This window comes from Oncorhynchus gorbuscha, unplaced genomic scaffold (genome assembly GCF_021184085.1).
Source record: "Oncorhynchus gorbuscha isolate QuinsamMale2020 ecotype Even-year unplaced genomic scaffold, OgorEven_v1.0 Un_scaffold_5:::fragment_8:::debris, whole genome shotgun sequence".
Lineage (NCBI taxonomy): Eukaryota > Metazoa > Chordata > Actinopteri > Salmoniformes > Salmonidae > Oncorhynchus > Oncorhynchus gorbuscha.
Window position 1 is genome coordinate 15,417 of NW_025745330.1, and position 24,850 is coordinate 40,266.

The window sequence follows — 24,850 nt, forward strand, 5'->3', positions numbered from 1 at the left end:
AACAAACAACATTTATGAGACAGGAAAGGACTGACAATGAACTGTAGATTGTGTTTATTGAGTAGGCCTAACTTAGTACATTCAATTAAAGAAATTAAAAAGTTTCATTGACTTTTAATCAAATCCCGGCTGACTGTTTCTTTGCTCTAGAAATATAATTTCTCTAAGTTAGTGGAATGGCTCTTAGTTTTATGACTCATCTTGGTCTCGTCCAATTTCAAGAATCACAGAGTGAACACTGGGTGTTTGTGCCTTATAAGCTGAGCAGCGAAGGGAGACATCGGGTGATCATCCTCCTTGGCTGCTCTCCATCTCCTTCCTGGCATTAGTCTTTCTCAGGAAGAGAAGGGGAGGGGAGGCCCTCCTCTCTCATCCTTCCTCAGCATCACCAACACAAACAGAAACACTTGGAGTACTGCTGCAGTAGCTATGCCCGCCACGTGTTTTCCCTTTTAAACCCTTTCACAGCTTTCTCTGGCCTCCCTCCCTCGCGCTCACCTCTCTTGCTCCCTCATCATCTCCCCTCTGTTTTTTTGCAGCTGCTCACTGATGCAGATGGACATGCATTAAATATGAACTCTTTCACCTCTTTTTAGACCATCTTTAGTTTTCCCCACACACATCTGAAATATATATTTGGACCATACAGGTCAGTTGAAAAGCACTTAATGCAACTTAATTGCCCTAATTTTAACTTCAGGGGAGTATGTATTAAGACGAATCCAACCCACTTATTTAGCTGCCCACCCTAAACCCTGTTGAACCAAATTGTTGAACTCATATTAAATGGGTTGTACATACTTCTTATCTTCTTCCAAAGCTCAGATTTAATGCAGAGTGTGTGATTTCGACCTTTCTGTATAACCTACTCTGTTATTATTTTGCCAAAGGGCATTTTGCCAAAGGATATTTCAGTGAATGCAACCAATTCAATGAACTGTGATTAATCCTATTGTTTACATGTGCTCATTGGGTGTGAATACTAAGTATAATAAGTAATAAGTCTTTGCAGAATTTGGTTACCTGCTTTGTTTTTACTAGGTTTGTTTGAAAAACATTTTTGTCCATTTTTGTCCGATACCATGCAGATATGGACACCGACAACTGTGACGTTTCATGGGGTCATGCTTTGGACTCAAATAATTGAAAGGAATTGATTTTGTACATACATGATATTTGTTTACCTCCAACTCCCTTTCCGAGTAGGATAGATCGATGGAACTTGAATTTGTTTCTCACATGTTTGTTCAGTTCTCTTTCTGTAACATGCTGACAATTGTCACGACTCAAACCATTAATTATTTGGTCAGGCCAGGGTGTGACATGGGTTTATGTTGTATTTCGTATTGGGGTTTTTGTATTATTGGGATTGCGGCTGAGTAGGGGTGTTGTATGGGCTTGGCTGCCTGAGGCGGTTCTCAATCAGAGTCGGGTGATTCTCGTTGTCTCTGATTGGGAACCGTATTTAGGTAGCCTGGTTTCGCTTTGTATTTTGTGGGTGATTGTTCCTGTCTCTGTGTAGTTTCACCAGATAGGCTGTAAATCCTGGCTGGCTGGCGGAACTGGAAGATTCAGCCTACTACCTGCCTGAGCTTCATCTCAGTACTGGGCTTCCTCTCAGTACTGGGCTTCCTCTCAGTACTGGGCTTCCTCTCAGTACTGGGCTGCTTCTGTCCCGAGCTGCCCCTCTGTCCCGAGCTGCCCCTCTGTCCCGAGCTGCCCCTCAGTCCATGGCTGCCACTCAGTCCCCAGCTGTCCCTCTGTCCTGAGCTGCCCCTCTGTCCTGAGCTGCCCCTCTGTCCTGAGATGCCCCTCTGTCCTGAGATGCCCCTCTGTCCCGAGCTGCCCCTCTGTCACGAGCTGCTCCTCAGCTATGTGGGGATCTGGGTGAGGACTATTAGGCCATGGTCTGCGGAGAAGGTGGATTATCCCAGGACACGAATGGGAGGAAATAGGACATTAATGGAGTGGGGTCCACGTCCTGAGCCAGAACCGCCACCATGGACAGACGCCCACCCGGACCCTCCCTATGCTCTTGAGGTGCGTCCGGGAGTCCGCACCTTAGGGTGGGGGTTCTGTCACGCCTTGGTCATTGTATTTTGTGTTTTTGTTATATGTTTGGGTAGGCCAGGGTGTGACATGGGTTTATATGTTGTGTTTCTTATTGGGGTTTGTATTATTTGGGATCGCGGCTGATTAGGGGTGTGGTATAGGCTTGGCTGCCTGAGGCGATTCTCAATTAGAGTCAGGTGCTTATCGTTGTCTCTGATTGGGAACCGTATTTAGGCAGCCTGAGTTTTGCTTTGTATTTCGTGGGTGTTTGTTTCTGTCACTGTGTTGTAGTCACCAGATAGGCTGTAATTAGTTTCACGTTCCGTTCTGTTGTTTTTGTAGTTAGTATCAGTTATTTCATGTACCGCGTTCTTTCATTAAAGTCATGAGTAACCTACACGCTGCATTTCGGTCCGACTCTCTTTCTTCATGTCATGTTTTGTCATTAATTATCATGTCTTGTCCCTGTGCTTCCCCTTCTATTCGTTTCCCTCTGCTGGTCTTATTAGGTTCTTTCCCTCTTTCTATCCCTCTCTCTCCCCCTCCCTCTCTCACTCTCTCGCTCTCTCTTCTCTCTATCGTTCCGTTCCTGCTCCCAGCTGTTCCTATTCCCCTAATCATCATTTAGTCTTCCCACACCTGTTCCCGATCCTTTTCCCTGATTAGAGTCCCTATTTCTCTCCTTGTTTTCCGTACCTGCCCTGTCGGATCCTCATCTATAATTCACCGTGCTGTGTCTATGTTTTGCCCTGTCGTGTCGTGTTTCCCTCAGATGCTGCGTGGTGAGCAGGTGTCTGAGTCTGCTAGGTTCAAGTGCCTTCCCGAGGCAACCTGCAGTTCTCGATCAAGTCTCCAGTCTGTTCTCGTCTTTACGAGTAGTATTATGCTTTTTGTTTTGTAAGATTTCTTACTGGATTAAAAACTCTGTTTTCGCCAAGTCGCTTTTGGGTCCTCATTCACCTGCATAACAGAAGGATCCGACCAAGGAATGGACCCAGCGACTACAGAGGCTCGTAACACTGCCGTCGAGATCCAAGGAGCCATGCTCGGCAGACACGAGCAGGAATTGTCTGCTGCTCGCCATGCCGTGGAGAACCTGGCCGCACAGGTTTCCGACCTCTCTGGACAGTTCCAGAGTCTTCGTCTCGTGCCACCTGTTACTTCCTGGCCTGCCGAGCCTCCAGAACCTAGGGTTAATAACCCACCTTGCTACTCCGGGCAGCCCACTGAGTGCCGCTCCTTTCTCACCCAGTGTGAGATTGTGTTCTCTCTCCAACCCAACACATACTCTAGAGAGAGAGCTCGGGTTGCTTACGTCATTTCACTCCTTACTGGCCGGGCCCGAGAGTGGGGCACAGCTATCTGGGAGGCAAGGGCTGATTGTTCTAACAATTACCAGAACTTTAAAGAGGAGATGATTCGGGTTTTTGACCGTTCAGTTTTTGGTGGGGAGGCTTCTAGGGCCCTGGCTTCCCTATGCCAAGGTGATCGATCCATAACGGATTACTCTATAGAGTTTCGTACTCTTGCTGCCTCTAGTGACTGGAACGAGCCGGCGCTGCTCGCTCGTTTTCTGGAGGGACTCCACACAGTGGTCAAAGATGAGATTCTCTCTCGGGAGGTTCCTTCCAGTGTGGACTCTTTGATTGCTCTCGCCATCCGCATAGAACGACGGGTAGATCTTCGTCACCAGGCTCGTGGAAGAGAGTTCGCATCAACGGTGTTTCCCTGCTCCGCATCGCAACCATCTCCCTCCTCTGGCTCTGAGACTGAGCCCATGCAGCTGGGAGGGATTCGCATCTCGACTAAGGAGAGGGAACGGAGGATCACCAACCGCCTGTGCCTCTATTGCGGATTTGATGGACATTTTGTTAATTCATGTCCAGTAAGAGGCCAGAGCCCATCAGTAAGCGGAGGGCTACTGGTGAGCGCTACTACTCAGGTCTCTTCATCTAGATCCTGTACTACTATGTCGGTCCATCTACGCTGGACCGGTTCGGGTGCTACATGCAGTGCCTTGATTGACTCTGGGGCTGAGGGTTGTTTCATGGACGAAGCATGGGTTCGGAAACATAACATTCCTTTCAGACAGTTAGACAAGCCTACGCCCATGTTTGCCTTAGATGGTAGTCATCTTCCCAGTATCAGATTTGAGACACTACCTTTAACTCTCACAGTATCTGGTAACCACAGTGAGACTATTTCTTTTTTGATTTTTCGTTCACCTTTCACACCTGTTGTTTTGGGTCATCCCTGGCTAGTATGTCATAATCCTTCTATTAATTGGTCTTGTAATTCTATCCTATCCTGGAACGTATCTTGTCATGTGAAGTGCTTAATGTCTGCCATCCCTCCCATTTCTTCTGTCCCCACTTCTCAGGAGGAACCTGGCGATTTGACAGGAGTGCCGGAGGAATATCATGATCTGCGCACGGTCTTCAGTCGGTCCCGAGCCAACTCCCTTCCTCCTCACCGGTCGTATGATTGTAGTATTGATCTCCTTCCGGGGACCACTCCTCCTCGGGGTAGACTATACTCTCTGTCGGCTCCCGAACGTAAGGCTCTCGAGGATTATTTATCTGTGTCTCTTGACGCCGGTACCATAGTGCCTTCTTCCTCTCCGGCCGGGGCGGGGTTCTTTTTGTTAAGAAGAAGGACGGTACTCTGCGCCCCTGCGTGGATTATCGAGGGCTGAATGACATAACGGTTAAGAATCGTTATCCGCTTCCCCTTATGTCATCAGCCTTCGAGATTCTGCAGGGAGCCAGGTGCTTTACTAAGTTGGACCTTCGTAACGCTTACCATCTCGTGCGCATCAGAGAGGGGGACGAGTGGAAAACGGCGTTTAACACTCCGTTAGGGCATTTTGAGTACCGGGTTCTGCCGTTTGGTCTCGCCAATGCGCCAGCTGTTTTTCAGGCATTAGTTAATGATGTTCTGAGAGACATGCTGAACATCTTTGTTTTTGTCTATCTTGACGATATCCTGATTTTTTCACCGTCACTCGAGATTCATGTTCAGCACGTTCGACGTGTTCTACAGCGCCTTTTAGAGAATTGTCTCTACGTAAAGGCTGAGAAGTGCTCTTTTCATGTCTCCTCCGTTACTTTTCTCGGTTCCGTTATTTCCGCTGAAGGCATTCAGATGGATTCCGCTAAGGTCCAAGCTGTCAGTGATTGGCCCGTTCCAAGGTCACGTGTCGAGTTGCAGCGCTTTTTAGGTTTCGCTAATTTCTATCGGCGTTTCATTCGTAATTTCGGTCAAGTTGCTGCCCCTCTCACAGCTCTTACTTCTGTCAAGACGTGTTTTAAGTGGTCCGGTTCCACCCAGGGAGCTTTTGATCTTCTAAAAGAACGTTTTACGTCCGCTCCTATCCTCGTTACTCCTGACGTCACTAGACAATTCATTGTCGAGGTTGACGCTTCAGAGGTAGGCGTGGGAGCCATTCTATCCCAGCGCTTCCAGTCTGACGATAAGGTTCATCCTTGCGCTTATTTTCTCATCGCCTGTCGCCATCTGAGCGCAACTATGATGTGGGTAACCGTGAACTGCTCGCCATCCGCTTAGCCCTAGGCGAATGGCGACAGTGGTTGGAGGGGGCGACCGTTCCTTTTGTCGTTTGGACAGACCATAAGAACCTTGAGTACATCCGTTCTGCCAAACGACTTAATGCCCGTCAAGCTCGTTGGGCGTTGTTTTTCGCTCGTTTCGAGTTTGTGATTTCTTACCGTCCGGGTAGCAAGAACACCAAGCCTGATGCCTTATCCCGTCTGTTTAGTTCTTCTGTGGCTTCTACTGATCCCGAGGGGATTCTTCCTTATGGGCGTGTTGTCGGGTTGACAGTCTGGGGAATTGAAAGACAGGTTAAGCAAGCACTCACGCACACTGCGTCGCCGCGCGCTTGTCCTAGTAACCTCCTTTTCGTTCCTGTTTCCACTCGTCTGGCTGTTCTTCAGTGGGCTCACTCTGCCAAGTTAGCTGGTCATCCCGGTGTTCGAGGCACTCTTGCATCTATTCGCCAGCGCTTTTGGTGGCCGACTCAGGAGCGTGACACGCGCCGTTTCGTGGCTGCTTGTTCGGACTGCGCGCAGACTAAGTCGGGTAACTCTCCTCCTGCCGGTCGTCTCAGACCGCTCCCCATTCCTTCTCGACCATGGTCTCACATCGCCCTAGACTTCATTACCGGTCTGCCTTTGTCTGCGGGGAAGACTGTGATTCTTACGGTTGTCGATAGGTTCTCTAAGGCGGCACATTTCATTCCCCTCGCTAAACTTCCTTCCGCTAAGGAGACGGCACAAATCATTATCGAGAATGTGTTCAGAATTCATGGCCTCCCGTTAGACGCCGTTTCAGACAGAGGCCCGCAATTCACGTCACAGTTTTGGAGGGAGTTCTGTCGTTTGATTGGTGCGTCCGTCAGTCTCTCTTCCGGGTTTCATCCCCAGTCTAACGGTCAAGCAGAGAGGGCCAATCAGACGATTGGTCGCATACTACGCAGCCTTTCTTTCAGAAACCCTGCGTCTTGGGCAGAACAGCTCCCCTGGGCAGAATACGCTCACAACTCGCTTCCTTCGTCTTCTACCGGGTTATCTCCGTTTCAGAGTAGTCTGGGTTACCAGCCTCCTCTGTTCTCATCCCAGCTTGCCGAGTCCAGCGTTCCCTCCGCTCAAGCGTTTGTCCAACGTTGTGAGCGCACCTGGAGGAGGGTGAGGTCTGCACTTTGCCGCTACAGGGCACAGACTGTGAGAGCCGCCAATAAACGCAGGATTAAGAGTCCAAGGTATTGTTGCGGCCAGAGAGTGTGGCTTTCCACTCGCAACCTTCCTCTTACGACAGCTTCTCGTAAGTTGACTCCGCGGTTCATTGGTCCGTTCCGTGTCTCCCAGGTCGTCAATCCTGTCGCTGTGCGACTGCTTCTTCCGCGACATCTTCGTCGCGTCCATCCTGTCTTCCATGTCTCCTGTGTCAAGCCCTTTCTTCGCACCCCCGTTCGTCTTCCCTCCCCCTCCCGTCCTTGTCGAGAGCGCACCTATTTACAAGGTACATAAGATCATGGACATGCGTTCTCGGGGACGGGGTCACCAATACTTAGTGGATTGGGAGGGTTACGGTCCTGAGGAGAGGAGTTGGGTTCCGTCTCGGGACGTGCTGGACCGTTCACTCATTGATGATTTCCTCCGTTGCCGCCAGGATTCCGCCTCGAGTGCGCCAGGAGGCGCTCGGTGAGTGGGGGGTACTGTCATGTTTTGTCATTAATTATCATGTCTTGTCCCTGTGCTTCCCCTTCTATTCGTTTCCCTCTGCTGGTCTTATTAGGTTCTTTCCCTCTTTCTATCCCTCTCTCTCCCCCTCCCTCTCTCACTCTCTCGCTCTCTCTTCTCTCTATCGTTCCGTTCCTGCTCCCAGCTGTTCCTATTCCCCTAATCATCATTTAGTCTTCCCACACCTGTTCCCGATCCTTTTCCCTGATTAGAGTCCCTATTTCTCTCCTTGTTTTCCGTACCTGCCCTGTCGGATCCTCATCTATAATTCACCGTGCTGTGTCTATGTTTTGCCCTGTCGTGTCGTGTTTCCCTCAGATGCTGCGTGGTGAGCAGGTGTCTGAGTCTGCTAGGTTCAAGTGCCTTCCCGAGGCAACCTGCAGTTCTCGATCAAGTCTCCAGTCTGTTCTCGTCTTTACGAGTAGTATTATGCTTTTTGTTTTGTAAGATTTCTTACTGGATTAAAAACTCTGTTTTCGCCAAGTCGCTTTTGGGTCCTCATTCACCTGCATAACACTTCAACAGACGAATGCCGTTACATTTACGTTCCGTTTGTTGTTTTGTATTTTGTATCGTTATTTCATGTGTCACTTTTTCTATTAAAGTCATGAGTAACCACTACGCTGCATTTCGGTCCGACTCTCTTTCTACAAACGAAGAACGCCGTTACAAAGTGTTACTCATCACATGAGTATAGTGAACCAGGGTTTGGATATATTTTTGCTTGTCTGTTGAAGGATGTAGCTACCATTTATAGTGGGATTCAACACCAACTAGGCATACAGTAACAGTCAAAAGTTTGGACACATCTACTCATTCAAGGGTTTTTCTTTATTTTTACAACTTTCTACATTGTAGAATAATAGTGAAGACATCAAAACTATGAAATAAGTGTGCAAAGCTGTCATCATGACAAAGGGAGGCTATTTTTAAGAATTTCAAATATGAAATATATTTTGATTTGTATAATAATTTTTTGTTACTACATTATTCCATATGTGTTATTTCATAGCGTTGATGTCTTCACTATTATCAATGTAGAAAATAGTCCAAATAAAGAAAAACCATCAAGTGAACAAGTTATTAACATGCCCTTCGTGAACCAGCCAATTACTGTCTATGCACACACTGCATGGCTTACATGCTGTGTCCTCACAAGGGAGAGGTTACTAAAGTGCATCCTCTCCTCCTAGCAGGGAACACTAGGTTCCATTAAAAGAGGACAGAAAAGGTCAGAGGTATTTGTGTATCGCTCTGAAGGATTATAACAGAAAATCCAATTAAACTGGTAGCCACCGCAATCAACTGGATTTAGCGTTCAGCTAGCTGTGTCCATTAGGTGAATAGCAGGTTACTATAGGCCATTCGACTCCCGGCTAGGGGATGATTTCATTTACATTTTATTTACAGCTTTAGCATATATGATTGATTTAGAGTGAGGCAATGTTTCTCAACTCTAGTACTGAGACCTTGGCAACTGGGTTACACATTTTTGTTCTAGCTCAGCACTAACCCACCGGATCTAAATAATCAAGGTCTTGAATCGGGTGTGCTAGTGCTGGGCTAGAACAACAATGTGTTCACCGTTGACACAAATAGGCTGTTCAAACAGAATAGATAAACAGCTCATGTAAAAATGGAATGAATTCTAAAACGTATGAGAATAACTTCATTTATAAAGCATATTGTTATGCCGGTGAATGAGGACCCAAAAGCGACTTAACGAAAACAGAGTCTTTATTCCAGTAAATGACAAAAGTAATAATCCTGGATAAATCAAGGAGAAAACAAAACAGGAAAAAACTTAAATCCACTCGTAGTAACGAGGACTGACTGGAGACTCGACCATAGACTGCAGGTTGCTTCGGGAAGGCACCGACCGTAGCAGACTAAGACACCTGCTCACACGCAGCATCTGAAGAAGACAAAACACGACAGGGCGAGACAAGGACACAGAACAGCGAACATCATACAAGGATCCGACAAGGACAGAAGCGGAAAACAAGGGGAGAAATAGGGGCTCTAATCAGAGGGCAAAATAGGGGACAGGTGTGAAAAGAGTAAATGAGTGAGTAGGGAGAATGAGGAACAGCTGGGAGCAGGAACGGAATGATAGAGAGAGAGAGAGAGAGAGAGGGAGGGGGAGAGGGAGGGATAGAAAGAGGGAACGAACCTAATAAGACCAGCAGGGGGAAACGAACAGAAGGGAAAGCACAAGGACAAGACAATAACCAAAGACAAAACATGACACATATTTTATAAATGCAGCAAAATGCTTCACAAAAAGCACCCCAAAAAATGTTACTCCCACAGTGTGGGTTGATTTGAATCACACCATGAGCATGTTTGGGTGGGAACCCTTCAAATACCAAGCATGTTTTGTGGTCTGAAATGTGAGCATGAGGAGATTACAATGTAATATACACCCACCCAGATAGGTGCATTCACTTAGAAAACACAAAATACAAATATGCCCTTTTAACCTGAAACACAGAGGGTTTTATTCGAGGAGGAGGGAAAACATAGACAGATTTAAGCAGGTACTGTGTGAAGTTGAAAGCCTGAAGTGCCATTGTGAGGCTGATTGAGGGTTTTATATGGTTCTGCTTTCTTTTGTACCCGGCTTTCAGGTTACAAGACCCTGCTGAAAGGGATCTCTGGGAAATTTACCAGCGGCTGCCTGGTGGCCATCATGGGTCCCTCAGGAGCTGGGAAATCTACGCTGATGAATATTCTGTCCGGCTATAGGTGAGCCACAGGCCTGACACCTAACACCAAATAGGTGTAAAGGTCGCTGATAGATGAGTAATTTACAAGAATCACGCCACACCTACAGTTCTGGGCATTAAAAAGTTAACATTACAAAAAGCCTTGCTGCAGCTTGGTGTTTACCTTGATGTGACTCTCGCAGGGTGACGCCAAGCGGCACGTTCATTCGCAATAATTTAACATTGATCCATGTCATGAAATACATTTTTGAGAATGATTACTATATGTCTTTTTGTATATATTTTATTTTATGTGTATGTTTTCATGTTTGAACTGGTTAGTCCTCTTCCAATCGATGACCACTTGGGAAATACGTGTTGTTCTCTGTTGTTTCTATTTCTATTGTTCGCTTCTCTTTTAAACACAGATATAAATCAAGTCTATCATATGGATCAAATGCATAACCCAGGTATGGCTTTGCCCTCTGTCTGTAGGGAAACGGGGATGAAGGGGGAGATCTTGATCAATGGACAGCCTCGTGACCTGCGTTCTTTCAGGAAGGTCTCGTGCTACATCATGCAGGACGACATGCTTCTGCCTCACCTCACAGTACAGGAGGCCATGATGGTAATTGTTTGACATTTTATTTAACCTTTATTTATCCAGGAAGTCCCATTGAAGTCAGAATACCTATTTTACAAAGGAGACCTGGCCAAGAGGGCAAGTCAATAGATCAAACACATTACAGTGCATACACAATGGAAATTTATGCTCTGGAAGTAAACAATAAGTTAAAAGGGTGGAACATTTAGAACGCTGCAGATAGAAATGCTATGTATTAGAGGCATCAGAATTCCTAATTCCACATTGTCTTTTCTAAACAATGCATTTATATGTAACATTGTGTACTCCTAAACTTGGGCTTTCTTTTCATTAATAAGATACACCTTCTCTAAATGGTTGCTTCTGAGACATGAAAGATTGCATGCACCTGCACACGTAGACTTTGTTTCTATTATTTGGGACGCAGCCAAAGTGTGAATTAAATCTTCCTCTCTGTCTCCTAGGTGTCTGCTAATCTGAAGCTCCAGGAAAAGGATGAGGGCAAGAGAGACATGGTAAGAGAGTTGTATGTGAACGGCTTCAGAATCCTCCCTCACCTTAATCTCCTGCATGTTTCCTGATCCTCAAACTGGAAACTAGGACCAGTTACTATTTCAGTACTGGAGTGTTGCCACTAGTGCAGTCCGTACTGGCTTTAAACAGGCTGGAATGGATGTAAAGTGATATGATGAGTGCTACTAACCACTGATACAGGGTGAGATATTATGCCCTCCCCTTATGCTTAAACGGATTCTTTGGGATTTTGGCAATGAAGCCCTTTATCTACTTTCCCAGAGCCAGATGAACTATTTTTATGTCTCTTTGACTCTTTGCTGTCCCCAGTCCACCTGGCCGTGCTGCTGCTCCAGTTTCAACTGTTCTGCCTGCGGCTATGGAATCCTGACCTGTTTACCGGACATGCTACCTGTCCCAGACCTGCTGTTTTCAACTCTCTAGAGACAGCAGGAGTGGTAGAGATACTCTGAATGATCGGCTATGAAAAGCCTACTTACATTTACTCCTGAGGTGCTGACCTGTTGCACCCTCGACATCCACTACAAATTATTATTATTTGACCCTGCTGGTCACCTATGAACATTTGAACATCGTGGCCATGTTCTGTTATAATATCCACCCAGCACAGCCAGAAGAGGACTGGCCACCCCTCATAGCCTGGTTCCTCTCTAGGTTTCGTCCTAGGCTCTGGCCTTTCTAGGGAGTGGCCAGTTTCTACACCTGCATTGCTTGCTGTTTGGGGTTTTAGGCTGAGTTTCTGTACAGCACTTTGAGATATCAGCTGATGTAAGAAGGGCTTTATAAATACATTTGATTTGATTTGATTTGTCCCATATGAAGGACATTAGAGATAGTTTCTCTAGCCAATGCTAACTAGCGTTAGCACAATGAGTGGAAGTCTATGGGTATATGCTAGCTAGCATGCTAGTAAATACCATAGACTTCCAGCCATTGGGCTAACGCGAGTTAGCACTGGCTTGCAAAACTACCTCTAACTTCCTTCCTACTGGACACAGAGACATAAAAATAGTATCCACTAGTTCATCTGACTCTGGGCAGTAGAGAAAGGGCCTCATTGCCAAAATCCTGAAGTATTCCTTTAAGGTTTTTAATAAGGGTTGGGTATCTGACCCTAGATCTGTGATTAATGTAGACATACGTATATCTTAAGTTGCTGAGAGGAAGGGATGTGGTTACAGTGCTTTTGCAAAGTATTCAGACCCCTTGACTTTTTCCACATTTTATGTTACAGTCTTATTCTAAAATGGCTTAAATAGTTTTTTTTTTGCCCTCATCTATCTACACACAATAGCACATAATAACAAAACAAAAAAAATTAAAGATGGAAATATCACATTTACATAAGTATTCAGACCCTTTATTCAGTACCTTGTTGAAGCACTTTTGGCAGCGATTACAGCCTCAAGTCTTCTTGGGTTTGATGCTACAAGCTTTGCACACTTGTATTTGGGTAGTTTCTCCAATTCTTCTCTGCAGATCCTCTCAGGCTCTGTCAGGTTGGATGGGGAGCGTCACTGCACAGCTATTATTAGTTCTCTCCAGAGATGTTCGATTGGGTTCATGTTCGGGCTCTGGCTGGGCCACTCAAGGACATTCAGAGACTTGTCCCGAAGCCACTCCTGCGTTGTGGTGATTTTTCTTATCACAAGTCACAATTCTACTTAAACTAAATATTTATTCACTTATTAATAAGGAAAGCAGGTCACACCACACACACGCAAGTGAATGATTTGAGTGCTCTGTAATAACACTCTTGACTGTTGGGTTGAGAGCCCCAACACAAAAAATACCAAGATCTTTTATATGGCAAAGATCAAATCAAACTTTATTCATTTTGAATTTTAAATAAAAAATTAATTTTAATTTTTATTGATTTATTTATAACAAAAACACAAGGAGTAACATTAAAGTATTAGAACATGAAGGACAAACAAGACGCTTTGTTACATGTATAAATCTTTCCACAACAGAGCCATCCTTATGTGTGAGGGTGCGTGTGCATGATAGTGATATAAAATATATGTCATAGCTTCCTTTTTCATGATCACAATCTTGTGAAACCCGAACCCTCCAAGATCCCCCCACAGTTCCCCAATAGCTGTCCCTCAACCATTCGAGATCTCTCTCTCAGCCCCCTCCCATGGAAAAAAATAATACAATGAATTCCATTCCCCACCCCCAAGAACCCCCCAATGCACCAATAACCAAGCAATTTAACGAAAGAGAAAAAAGGAAAAGACAGAAGAAATTAGCAAACAACAATGCAAAAAAAATACAAATATTTTTTTTTATAAATTTAAAACAAAGGACATCAAGGACAACTGAAATCGTAACAGCAGGGCCTGCTTTATATGTTTGTGTGCATGTCTGGCACTATTACATCTATGTGTGTGTTCTTGTATGTGTTTATTTGAATGAGAGTGTGTGTATATGCGTGTGTACAAACACCAAACAAACTTTATTTGTCACATGCGCCGAATACAGCAAGTGTAGATCTTACCGTGAAATGCTTACTTTACAAGCCCTTAACGAAAAGTGCAGTTCAATAAAGAGTTAAGAAAATATTGACCAAATAAACTAAAGTAAAAAATGATAAAAATAACACAATAAAATAACAATAACGAGGCTATATACAAGGGGTACTGATATCGAGTCAATGTGCGGGGGTACAGGTTAGTCGAGGTAATTTGTACTTGTATGGTAGGGGTGAAGTGACTATGCATAGATAATAAACAGCAAATAGCTGCAGTGTACAGAACACATGGGGGGGGGGGCAATGTAAATAGTCCAGTGGCCATTTGATTAATTGTTCAGCAGTCTTATCGCTTGGGGTTAAAAGCTGTTAAGGAGACTTTTGATCCTAGACTTGGTGCTCCGCTACCACTTGCCCTATGGTAGCAGAGAAAACAGTCTATGGCGGGTGACTGGAGTCTCTGACAATTTGTTTGGGCTTTCCTCTGACACCGTCTAGTATACATGTATAGGTCCTGGATGGCAGGCAGCTTGGCCCCAGTGATGTACTGGGCAATACGGTCTACCCTCTAGCGCCTTGCGGTCAGATACCGAGCAGTTGCCATACCAGGCAGTGCTGCAACCGGTCAGGATGCTCTCGATGGTGCAGCTGTAGAACTTTTTGAGGATCTGGGGACCCATGCCAAATATTTTCAGTCTCTTGAGGGGGAAAAGGTTTTGTCATGACCTCTTCATGACTGTCTTGGTTTGTTAGGACCATGATAGTTTGTTTGTGATGTGGCCACTCTCAACCCACTCCACTACAGCCCCATCGATGTTAATGGGGGCCTGTTCAACCCGCCTTTTCCTGTAGTCCACGATCAGCTCCTTTGTCTTGCTCACATTGAGGGAGAGGTTGTTGTCCTGGCACCACACTGTCTCATCGTTGTCGATGATCAGATACTGTTGTGTTGTCAGCAAACTTAATGATGGTGTTGGAGTCGTGTTTGGTCACACAGTCGTGGGTGAACAGGGAGGACAGGAGGGGACTAAGTACACACCCTTGAGGGGCCCCAGTGTTAAGGATCGTTATGGTAGATGTGTTGTTGCCTACCCTTACCACCTGGGATCGGCCCGTGAAGAAGTCCAGGATCCAGTTGCAAAGGGAGGTGTTTAGTCCCAGGGTCCTGAGCTTAGTGATGAGCTTTGTGGGCACTATGGTGTTGAATGCTGAGCTGTAGTCAATGAACAGCATTCTCACATAGGTGTTCCTTTTGTCCAGGTGGGAAAGGGCAGTGTGGAGTGTGATTGAGATTGCGTCATCTGTGGATCTGTTGAGGCGGTATGTGAATTGGAGTGGGTATAGGGTATCCGGAAGGATGCTGTTGATGTGAGCCATAACCAGCCTGTCATAGCACTTCATGGCTACCAATGTGAGTGCTACAGGGCGGTAATTATTTAGGCAGGTTACCTTAATTTCCTTGGGCACAGGGACTATGGTGGTCTGCTTGAAACATTTAAGTATTACAGACTCGGTAAGGGAGAGGTTGAAAATGTCAGTGAAGAGACTTGCTAGTTGGTCAGCGCATGTTTTGAGTACATGTCCTGGTAATCCATCTGGCCCCGCGGCTTTGGGAATGTTGACCTGTTTAATGGTCTTGCTCACATCAGCTACCGAGAGCTTTATCACACAGTTGTCCAGAACAGCTGGTGTTCTTGTGCATGCTTCAGTGTTGCTTGGCTCGAAGCGAGTATATCAGGCATTTATCTCGTCTAGTAGGCTCGCGTCACTGGGCAGCTTGCGTCTGGGTTTCCCTTTCTAGTCTGGGTTTCCCTTACTGGTTTTCAAGCCCAGCCACATCCGACAAGCGTCAGAGCCGGTGTAGTAGGATTCAATCTTAATCCTGTATTGACTCTTTGCTTGTTCGTTGGTTCGTCTGAGGGCATTGCGGGATTTCTTGTATGTGTCCGTATTAGTGTCCCGCTCCTTGAAAGACGCAGCTATAGCCTTTAGCTCGATGCGGATGTTGCCTGTAATTCATGGCTTCTGGTTGGGATATGTATGTACAGTTACTGTGGGGACGATGTCGTCGGTGCACTTATTGATGAATCCGATGACTGAGGTGGTATACACCTCAATGGCCATTGGATGAATCCCGGAACACATTCCAGTCTGTGCTAGCAAATCAGTCCTGTAGCGTTGCATCTGCGTAATCTGATCACTTCCGTATTGAGAGAGTCACTGGCACTTCCTGCTTTAGTTTTTGTTTGTAAGCAGGAATCAGGAGGATAGATTTATGGTCAGATTTGCCAAATGGAGGGTGGGGGAGAGCTTTGTATGCATCTGTGTGTGGAGTAAAGGTGGTCTAGAGTTTTTTCCCCCTCTGGTTGCACATGTGACCTGCTGGTAGAAAGTAGGTAAAGGTTTGCCTGCATTAAAGTCCCCGTCCACTAGGAGTGCCGCTTCTGGATGAGCCTTTTATTGTTTGCTTATGGCCTTATAGAGTTGGTTGAGTGCGGGCTTAGTGCCAATATCGGTTTGTGATGGTAAATAGATGCCTATTGATAATATAGATGAGAACTCTCTTGGTAGAGAGTGTGGTCTACAGCTTATCATAAGGTACTCTACCTCAGGCGAGCAATACCTCAAGACTTCTTTAATATTAGACATCGCGCACAAGCTGTTATTGACAAATAGACACACACCCCCACCCCTTGTCTTACCAGACGCAGATTCTCTGTCCTGCCGGTGCATGGAAAATCCCACCAGTTCTATATTATCCGTGTCGTCGTTCAGCCACAACTCGGTGAAACAAAATATATTGCAGTTTTTAATGTCCCGTTGGTAGAATAACCTTGATCGTAGGTCATCGATTTTATTTTCCAATGATTGCACATTGGCCAATAGAATGGGAGTTTACTCACTTGTCTACGAATTCTCAGAAGGCAGCCCGACCCCCGCCCCCTTTTTCTCTGTCTTTTCTTCAAACAAATGACTGGGATTTGGGCCTGTTTCTGAGAAAGCAGTATATCCTGCGGTTCGGACTCATCGGACTTGTTAAAGGAAACAGCTTCTTCTAGTTCGAGGTGAGTAATCGCTGTCCTGATGTCCAGAAGTTATTTTTGGTCATAGGAGACGGTAGCAGCAACATTATGTACAAAATACATTATAAAATAAGTTACAAACAATGCAAAAAAGCTAAAGAAATAGCACAGGTGGTTAGGAGCACTTAAAATGCCAGCCATCCTCTCTGGCGCCATTCTACACTCCTTAGTTTACATGACAAACAACAGATATGTGGAATGGGTCACACGGTGAGACTTGATATATGAGAAAGGAGTATCCCCCAGCCATACAGCATTTGATATGAAGACTGTTCTTATTGCACAGAGTTTGGCACCTAAGACAAGGTTCCCCTCATCATTTTCCATACCCGAGCCATCTCTCTCTGGTACCTCATAATACACAAACACCATTTCAGTCTATGAATTGCAGGCTCAGTCAGACCGGAGCCATCTTCCTCACATGAATGGAATATGGCTCCTTCGATTTAACACCAAAGGCATCATAAATCAATTTACATTTGACCTTTATTTAACTAGGCAATTCAGTAAAGAACAAATTCTTATTTTCAATGACGGTCTAGGAACAGTGGGTTATTGCCTTGTTCAGCGGCAGAACAACATATTTTTTACGTTGTCAGCTTGGGGATTTGATCTTGCAACCCTTCGATTACTAGTCCAACACTCTAACCACTAGGCTACCCACTGCCCAATTACCAGAGTTAAATCTCAAAAGCTCTACTCAATTCACACAGACACAATAGAGTTCTAAGAACCCTATTCTGTTGCATAAAACAACCATTTGATGTAATAACAGTATTATAACATAATCTTGTAATTTCGGTACCATAGTGCTAAGGGTCATTGTCCTGTTGGAAGGTGAACCTTCACCCCAGTCTGAGAGCTCTGGATCAGGTTTTCATTAAGGATCTCTCTGTACTCTGCTCTGTTCGTCTTTCCCTCGATCCTGACTAGTCTCCCAGTCCTTGCCGCTGAAAAACATCCCCACAGCATGTTGTTGCCACCACCATGCTTCACCGTAGGGATGGTGCCAGGTTTCCTTCAGACGTGGCACTTGGCATTCAGGCCAAAGTATTCAATCTTGGTTTCATCAGAACAGATCATCTTGATTCTCATGTTCTGAGAGTCCTCTTGGGTAGGGGGCAGTATTTTCACATCCGGATGAAAAGATTGCCCAAAATAAACTGCCTGTTTCTCAGGCCCAGAAGCCTGTTAATATTATATCTGTGAGTATAACAGAATTGATATGGCAGGCGAAACCCCGAGGACAACCCCCCCCCCATAAAAAAATTCAGCCTACCCTGGCCTTAGTTATCTTTGTTTTCTTTATTATTTTGGTTAGGTCAGGGTGTGACATGGGGGATGTATGTGTTTTGTCTGGTCTAGTCTAGGGGTTTTGTATGTTTATAGGGTGTTCCATTTCTTGGTGTTTATGTAAGTCTATGGTTGCCTAGATTGGTTCTCAATTAGAGGCAGGTGCTTATCGTTGTCTCTGATTGGGAACCATATTTAGGCAGCCATGTTCTTTGGGTATTTTGTGGGAGATTGTCTTCTGTCTTTGTGTCTATGCACCAGATAGGACTGTTTCGGTTTTCACATTTGTTGTTATGTATTTTGTAGTGTTCTCCTTTATCGTCTATATTAAACATGCTGAACACTAACCACACTGCATTTTGGTCCTCCTCTCCTTCAACGGAAGAAAACCGTTACACTACCACTGTTTTCAATGGCTGTCACTTTTATTATAAAGTGAAGTCCTCCCAGATTGCAGTTCCTAGGGCTTCCACTAGATGTCAACAGTCTTTAGAAAGAGTTTAATGCTGGTATTTGGAAAAATTAACCAGAAATTGTAGTTTTTCTAGGTGGCTCCCATTTTGGCTGTAGTGTTTCCAAGCGCGTGGAATTGCGCGTTCGTTGGTATTTTTCTCTGGTAAAGACAATGATTCTCCATCTTAAATTTGATTGTTTATTTACGTATTAGGGTACCTAAGGTTTGATTATAAACGTTGTTTGACTTGTTTGTAAAAGTTTAGTAACGTTTGGGATTAATTTTGTATGCATTTTGATGGAGGGAAACTGGGTGGATTATTGACTGAAACACGCCAGCTAAACTGAGTTTTTATGGATATAAAGAAGGACATTATCGAACAAAAGGCCCATTTGTGATGTAACTGGGACCTTTTGGAGTGCCAACAGAAGAAGATCATCAAAGGTAAGGCATTTATTATATCACTATTTCTGACTTTCGTGTCACACCTGCACTGGTTGAAATATGTTTTTCATGCTTTTGTATGCAGGGCGCTGTCCTCAGATAATCGCATGGTGTGCTTTCGCCTTAAAGCCTTTTTGAAATCTGACACAGCGGCTGACTTAACAAGAAGTTAAGATTTATTTTGATGTATTACACTTGTGATTTTATGAAAGTTAAATATTTATAATTCTGTAGTTTGAATTTCGCGCTCTGCAATTTCACCGGATGTTGCCCATAAGAAGTTATTAAAGTGCCTTTTGGCAAACTCCAAGCAGGCTGCCATGTGCCTTTTACTTAGGAGTGACTTCCATCTGGCCACTCTACCATAAAGGCCTGATTGGTGGAGTGCTGCAGAGATGGTTGTCCTTCTGGAAGGTTTGTCAATCTCTCACCCAATTGCTCAGTTTGGCCGGGTGGCCAGCTTTAGGAAGATTCTTGGTGGTGTCATGACTGGCCTGTAAGGATCAGGTTACCATGGATGACAGTTCTACAGAGAAATCTCTCACTCCCGCAGAGGGGGAGAGGTATAAATGGGAGGGGGGGGTTATGACACCTCCCACCAACTGTACATCTTAAGGCAGCCGACGAATCCTGTGTTCTGTTAGTGTTTGGGGATGGAATGTCTATGTGGGCCTTCTGGATAATCTACCTCAGAACTGTAACATGCAATAAATAGACTTTGGGACATTATATTTCATCAGCCGAATTGGTGGTAACAATGATAGAGGAAATATAAAAATAAATGTTGTTTTTGTTATGTTATTATAAGTTAAATGACAACGTTATAATGAAAACATTGTAACTTGAAGAGTTTTTATAATATGTACATGATTTTTACATACTGTGCATTGTGTAGAAAATATACAGATCAAAGAGAATGTTTTTGTAAAGATGAACTTTGATGTTTATAGTTGTCTAAACGAGATCCTGGTAAGTTCTAATACCTTGCCTTATATTGAGCCACGCCCCAGGGATCCCAGAGAGCATGTCATGAAGGCAGAAACGCCCCTTTGTGACCCGAGGGTATGAAACATGTAAGTTAAGAATTTACATACCAGACTAAGTTGACCGCGTGCTGCAGCCGGGGTCCACAACTAGTTGTGACCCCAAAACACAACACGTGGAAGAGGACAAAGGAACCTCTTAACAATCAAGGCTATGGTTGATTATTATATCTAAGAAGGTGAATTCAAGAAGGACCAACCGGTTATTCTCTTCAAGTCATTGGTTGTCTACACGGCCCTCCTACACAAGCTGGGAGCGTCTACACGGCTGATTAGCCTCCTCAGAAGCCCACTCTCACAGAACAAGGGCAAGGAAACAGACAACCAAGAAAAATGACATTGTGACATTGGGTGGACAATCAGAAGGAGACGCAGCCATCGAAATAAATACCTAATGGAGACCTTCAACAAGTAAATACATTCATTATAATTCTGACCCACAAGAGTGACAGTTCGGGGCAAGGTGTTAGGGCTAAACTAAGCATAGTTTACAAATGTATCCAAGTGTGCTAAACATAGTTTATTATTAGATGAATAGCAGTCATCACATTAATAATACAAACGTCACAACAGTGGTTCCATACTTTTTCCATCTAAGAATGATAGTGGCCACTGTGTTCTTATGGAGCTTCAATACAGAAGAAATATTTTGGTACACTTCCCCAGATCTGTGCCACGGCACACAATCCTGTCTCAGACCTCTAAGGACAAATCCTTCGGCTTCATGGCTTGGTTTTTGTTCTGACATGCATGGTCAACTGTGGGACCTTATATAGACAGGTCTGTGTCTTTCCAAATCATGTCCAAATCAATTGAATTTACCACAGGTGCACTCCAATCAAGTTGTAGAAACATCTCAAGGATGATCAAAGGAAACAGGATGCACCTGAGCTCTATTTCATGTCTCATAGAAAAGGGTCTAAATACTCATGTAAATAAGGTATTTCTTTTTAAAATTTTTAATACATTTGCAAACATATCTAAAAATCTGTTATCACTTTGTCATTATTAATGAGAGCAAAAAAGTATTTTAGAATAAGGGTGTAATGTAACAAAATGTGGAAAATGGGAAGGGGTCTGAATACTTTCCGAATGCAATGTAGGTGTTTGTAACCTTCCTGTGTTGTTTTTAAGGTGACAGAGATCCTTACGGCCCTGGGCCTGCTTGAGTGTGTGAAAACTCGAACGTCACATCTTTCAGGGGGGCAGAGGAAAAGGCTGGCCATCGCCCTAGAGCTTGTCAACAACCCTCCCATCATGTTCTTTGATGAGCCCACCAGGTCAGAAGGTCCTATTGTACATCGTATAGAACACATGCATGCGTGTCAGTGGCAAGGAAAGTCCTGACGTGACAATGGATTATAACGTGCCACGGCCTAAGCACACTCTAAAGTCCATATTTAGAGTCAATGCTATTCTTTCATGAGATGTACAGGCAATACAACGTCGTTGTTGAGTGTCTGTGTTATTTGTGTTCCTTTTTGTGTGTTTTTTTCTGCCTTGTTTGTGTTTGAGTTGTAGTGGAAATGTCCTGTATTTACCAAATCATGAGACCAAACCACCACACAAGTCAGAGTTATCATAAAGTCCATCTTTAATTATTATAAGCTCCATCACAACCCTGTGACTCTCAGATCAATTCAGTGTCTATCAATGAATTCTCTGAGAGTGCTTACAAAACAGTTCTTAGTATCATTTATAGCCAAGACACACCCATCTCAACTCACATGACGAATAACAGATCTTGGGAACATTACAAAGGAAGACTTTACTTGAGAGAGGAGTATCCCATAGCCAGATAGCATTAGCTATAAATTATCATTCAGTTTGCTCTCCTAAAACGAGGTTCTACTTCTCGTTCTTGGTACAACATAGTACCAAGACATTTCCTCATCCACTAGCATATATCAAATGCACCCCTCCTGGACAAGATCACAGAGACACAGTGACTGGCACACAGACATTGTGGAGCCAAGAGATAATTGGTTCCCCCTCAATCGCCCCTTCACATGGTTTAAAAGATATGTTTACATATGAAGACAAGCTTGACCTCTCCCCTTTCTGTGGCCCAAGTAACTGAACCCTGACAGAGAACAGATAACTGCAACCGGCCAACACTATTATCCAAAAATAGACATTCAATGACATATCTCACATAAGCATGCAATAAAATGAATAAAACATTTTACTTATAAATGTTACCTAAATAATTCTGATTCTGCTACGACAGTGCCCCCACCAAAATAAATCTGAAAGAACAATTCCAAGGTTAACCTATGCTCTTTTGGAAAAGAGGATGCAATTGAATATCGTTTCTCCCAGTTGGCTTCTGGTTAGGAAAGACGGAATCTAATCAGGGGCAAAGATGAATCCCAAAGTCCTTAATTGTAAGGGTTTTCTGGTGAAAGAGAAGCGGACCAAAAAGCAGCATGGTGGTTATTCATGTTCTTTAATATATAAAGAAACTACACATGAGATAACTAACAAAAACAACAAACGTGAGAAAACCTAAAACAGTCCTATCTGGTGCAATCACAGAGACAGAAACAATCACCCACAAACACACAGTGAAACCCAGGCTACCTAAGTATGATTCTCAATCAGAGACAACTAATGACACCTGCCTCTGATTGAGAACCATACTAGGCTGAAACATAGAAATACCCAAAACATAGAAAAACAAACATTAGACTGCCCACCCAACTCACGCCCTGACCATACTAACTAAATACAAAACAGGAAATAAAGGTCAGAACGTGACATTAATGGCCAAAAAGCAGCCTTTTACCTTCCTTTGGTTTCGATTTGTACGATCTGTATGGATTTGCCTACTCCTGAAGCGCACACTAAATTGTCTCTTGGCACTGTGATAAATCGAGGGTGAAAATGACATTTGTAAAGTACATTTGTTGTTTTTGTTGCCTGGGATTAGGAATATGATTTGATGTGATTTTTTGAATGACTACCCCTCCCTCTGCCCCCCATGCATACAACATCTGTAAGGTCCTTCAGTCAAATCAAATCAAATGTTATTTGTCACATACACATGGTTAGCAGATGTTAATGCGAGTGTAGCGAAATGCTTGTGCTTCTAGTTCCGACAATGCAGTGATAACCAACAAGTAATCTAACTAACAATTCCAAAACTACTGTCTTATACACAGTGTAAGGGGATAAAGAATATGTACATAAGGACAAGTAGACAAGTATTGCATTTCAAGCACAGATTAAACTACAAAGACCAGGGATACTTTCTGAAAGCCTGAAAGCCTAATAAAGAAGGACAGTGATTGGTAGGTGGGTAACAATAACAAATCAGACATTTGAATATATCTTTAAGCATGGTCAAGTTAATTATGCTGTGAATGGTGTAGTAATCACCCAGACGCATTAAAGATTCCTGAAGATTTCTGAATTGAGCTTGCAGGACAGGAAGGAAACTGCTTAGGGATGTAACCATGAGGCCATTGGTGATTTTAAAATAGCTACAGAGTTCAATGGCTGTGATGGGAGAAAACTGAGGATGGATCAACAACATAGTAGTGACGCCGCAATGATGACCTAAATGAGTGAGTGAAAAGAAGAATGCAAATATACAGCATAAAAATATGAAACATGGCACTAAATTAATACTGCAAAGGGATACACTTTTTTGCCTAAAAGCAAAGCCTTATGATTGGGGCAAACACAACACATCACTGAGTAAATGCCTCCTTATTTTCAAACATGTGTTGGCTAAAACATGATATGGTGATGCTTGACATTGGCACAGACAGGAGTTTAAGCTATATGGAATTGTTTTAAAAAGATCATACCAAGGTTCATTATCCTATTTCATTTTGAATTTTAAGACCCCTTGAAGTATCGACATTTTTATTTAAAAAAAGATTTGATTAAATGTTTTATTTGGCATTACTGCTATTAGCCCATACAAACGCATTGATTAACAGGTTTACTACATGGAATAACAGATAGTCCCCCCCAAAACTTTAAAGGAGGTTTGTTCTGAAGTGTCTGTTCTATATCTGAGAGATAGAAGAAAGATCAGAAAAATTATATATATATGTAAAAAAATATATATATATATATCAGGGAAAAAAGATCAGGAAAAGTGTATATGTATATATATATATATATATATATATATATATATATATATATATATATATATATATATATATATATATATATATATACATACATACATATACACTTTTCCTGATCTTTTTTCCCTGATATATATATATATTTTTTTACATGTATTTGTGTATTATGTGTATTTAACCTTCACATAATATACAACTTGCAAGAAACCTACTAAAATGTCCATCCAAATCATTCTGGCAGGGAAATAATAGTCCAGCTCTAATGAACTTCAAATGGGCAGTGCATTTAACAAATAGAGAGTCTGTTGCAGGGTAAAGCACTGGAATGAGAGCGAAGAGAAAGAGAGAGAAAAAGATCAATCTTAGCTGTGGTCTTCAGGCCTGCCGGTGTCTGACTGTCCGATGGTTTGTTGGTTTGTTTGTTAAAGCTTCGCAACAATGTTGCTGCTAATCCATGCGATCCATAACGGGCGCGGTCCCAAACAAAAACAACCACGATCTAAAGCGATCACACCGATGATTGAGTTAAATACTTTATAAACTACAAACGCTGAAAACAAACAAAACTTCTGCAGCACACACAATCAAACTGTCGCTCCTCCCCAAACAGCTGAACAAGCTCTCTTTATTTCCTCCTTCCTTACTGCTCATGCGCTCTTAAAGTGGCAGCGCACGGTGAAGGCTCCGAGCAGATTTCGCCACACTCCTCCCCCCATGAAAAAACAATGCCTGTAGAAACAGAGAGGATGCAGGCATTGACAGGTTCATGTTCCTGCTACACAAAACCAGGGA

General features: G+C 43.7%; 1 protein-coding gene across 2 annotated transcripts in view; it reads left to right on the forward strand.

Moving 5' to 3' along the window:
- LOC124018400 (ATP-binding cassette sub-family G member 1-like) overlaps positions 1-24,850 on the forward strand; it is a 54,685-nt gene that overhangs the window by 12,837 nt on the left and 16,998 nt on the right. For both annotated transcript variants that reach the window (XM_046333710.1, XM_046333709.1), the window contains exons 3-6: positions 9,944-10,061; positions 10,517-10,649; positions 11,090-11,140; positions 21,087-21,232. In XM_046333710.1, the coding sequence (XP_046189666.1) occupies positions 9,944-10,061; positions 10,517-10,649; positions 11,090-11,140; positions 21,087-21,232 (448 nt within the window). The remainder of the gene's footprint in view (positions 1-9,943; positions 10,062-10,516; positions 10,650-11,089; positions 11,141-21,086; positions 21,233-24,850) is intronic.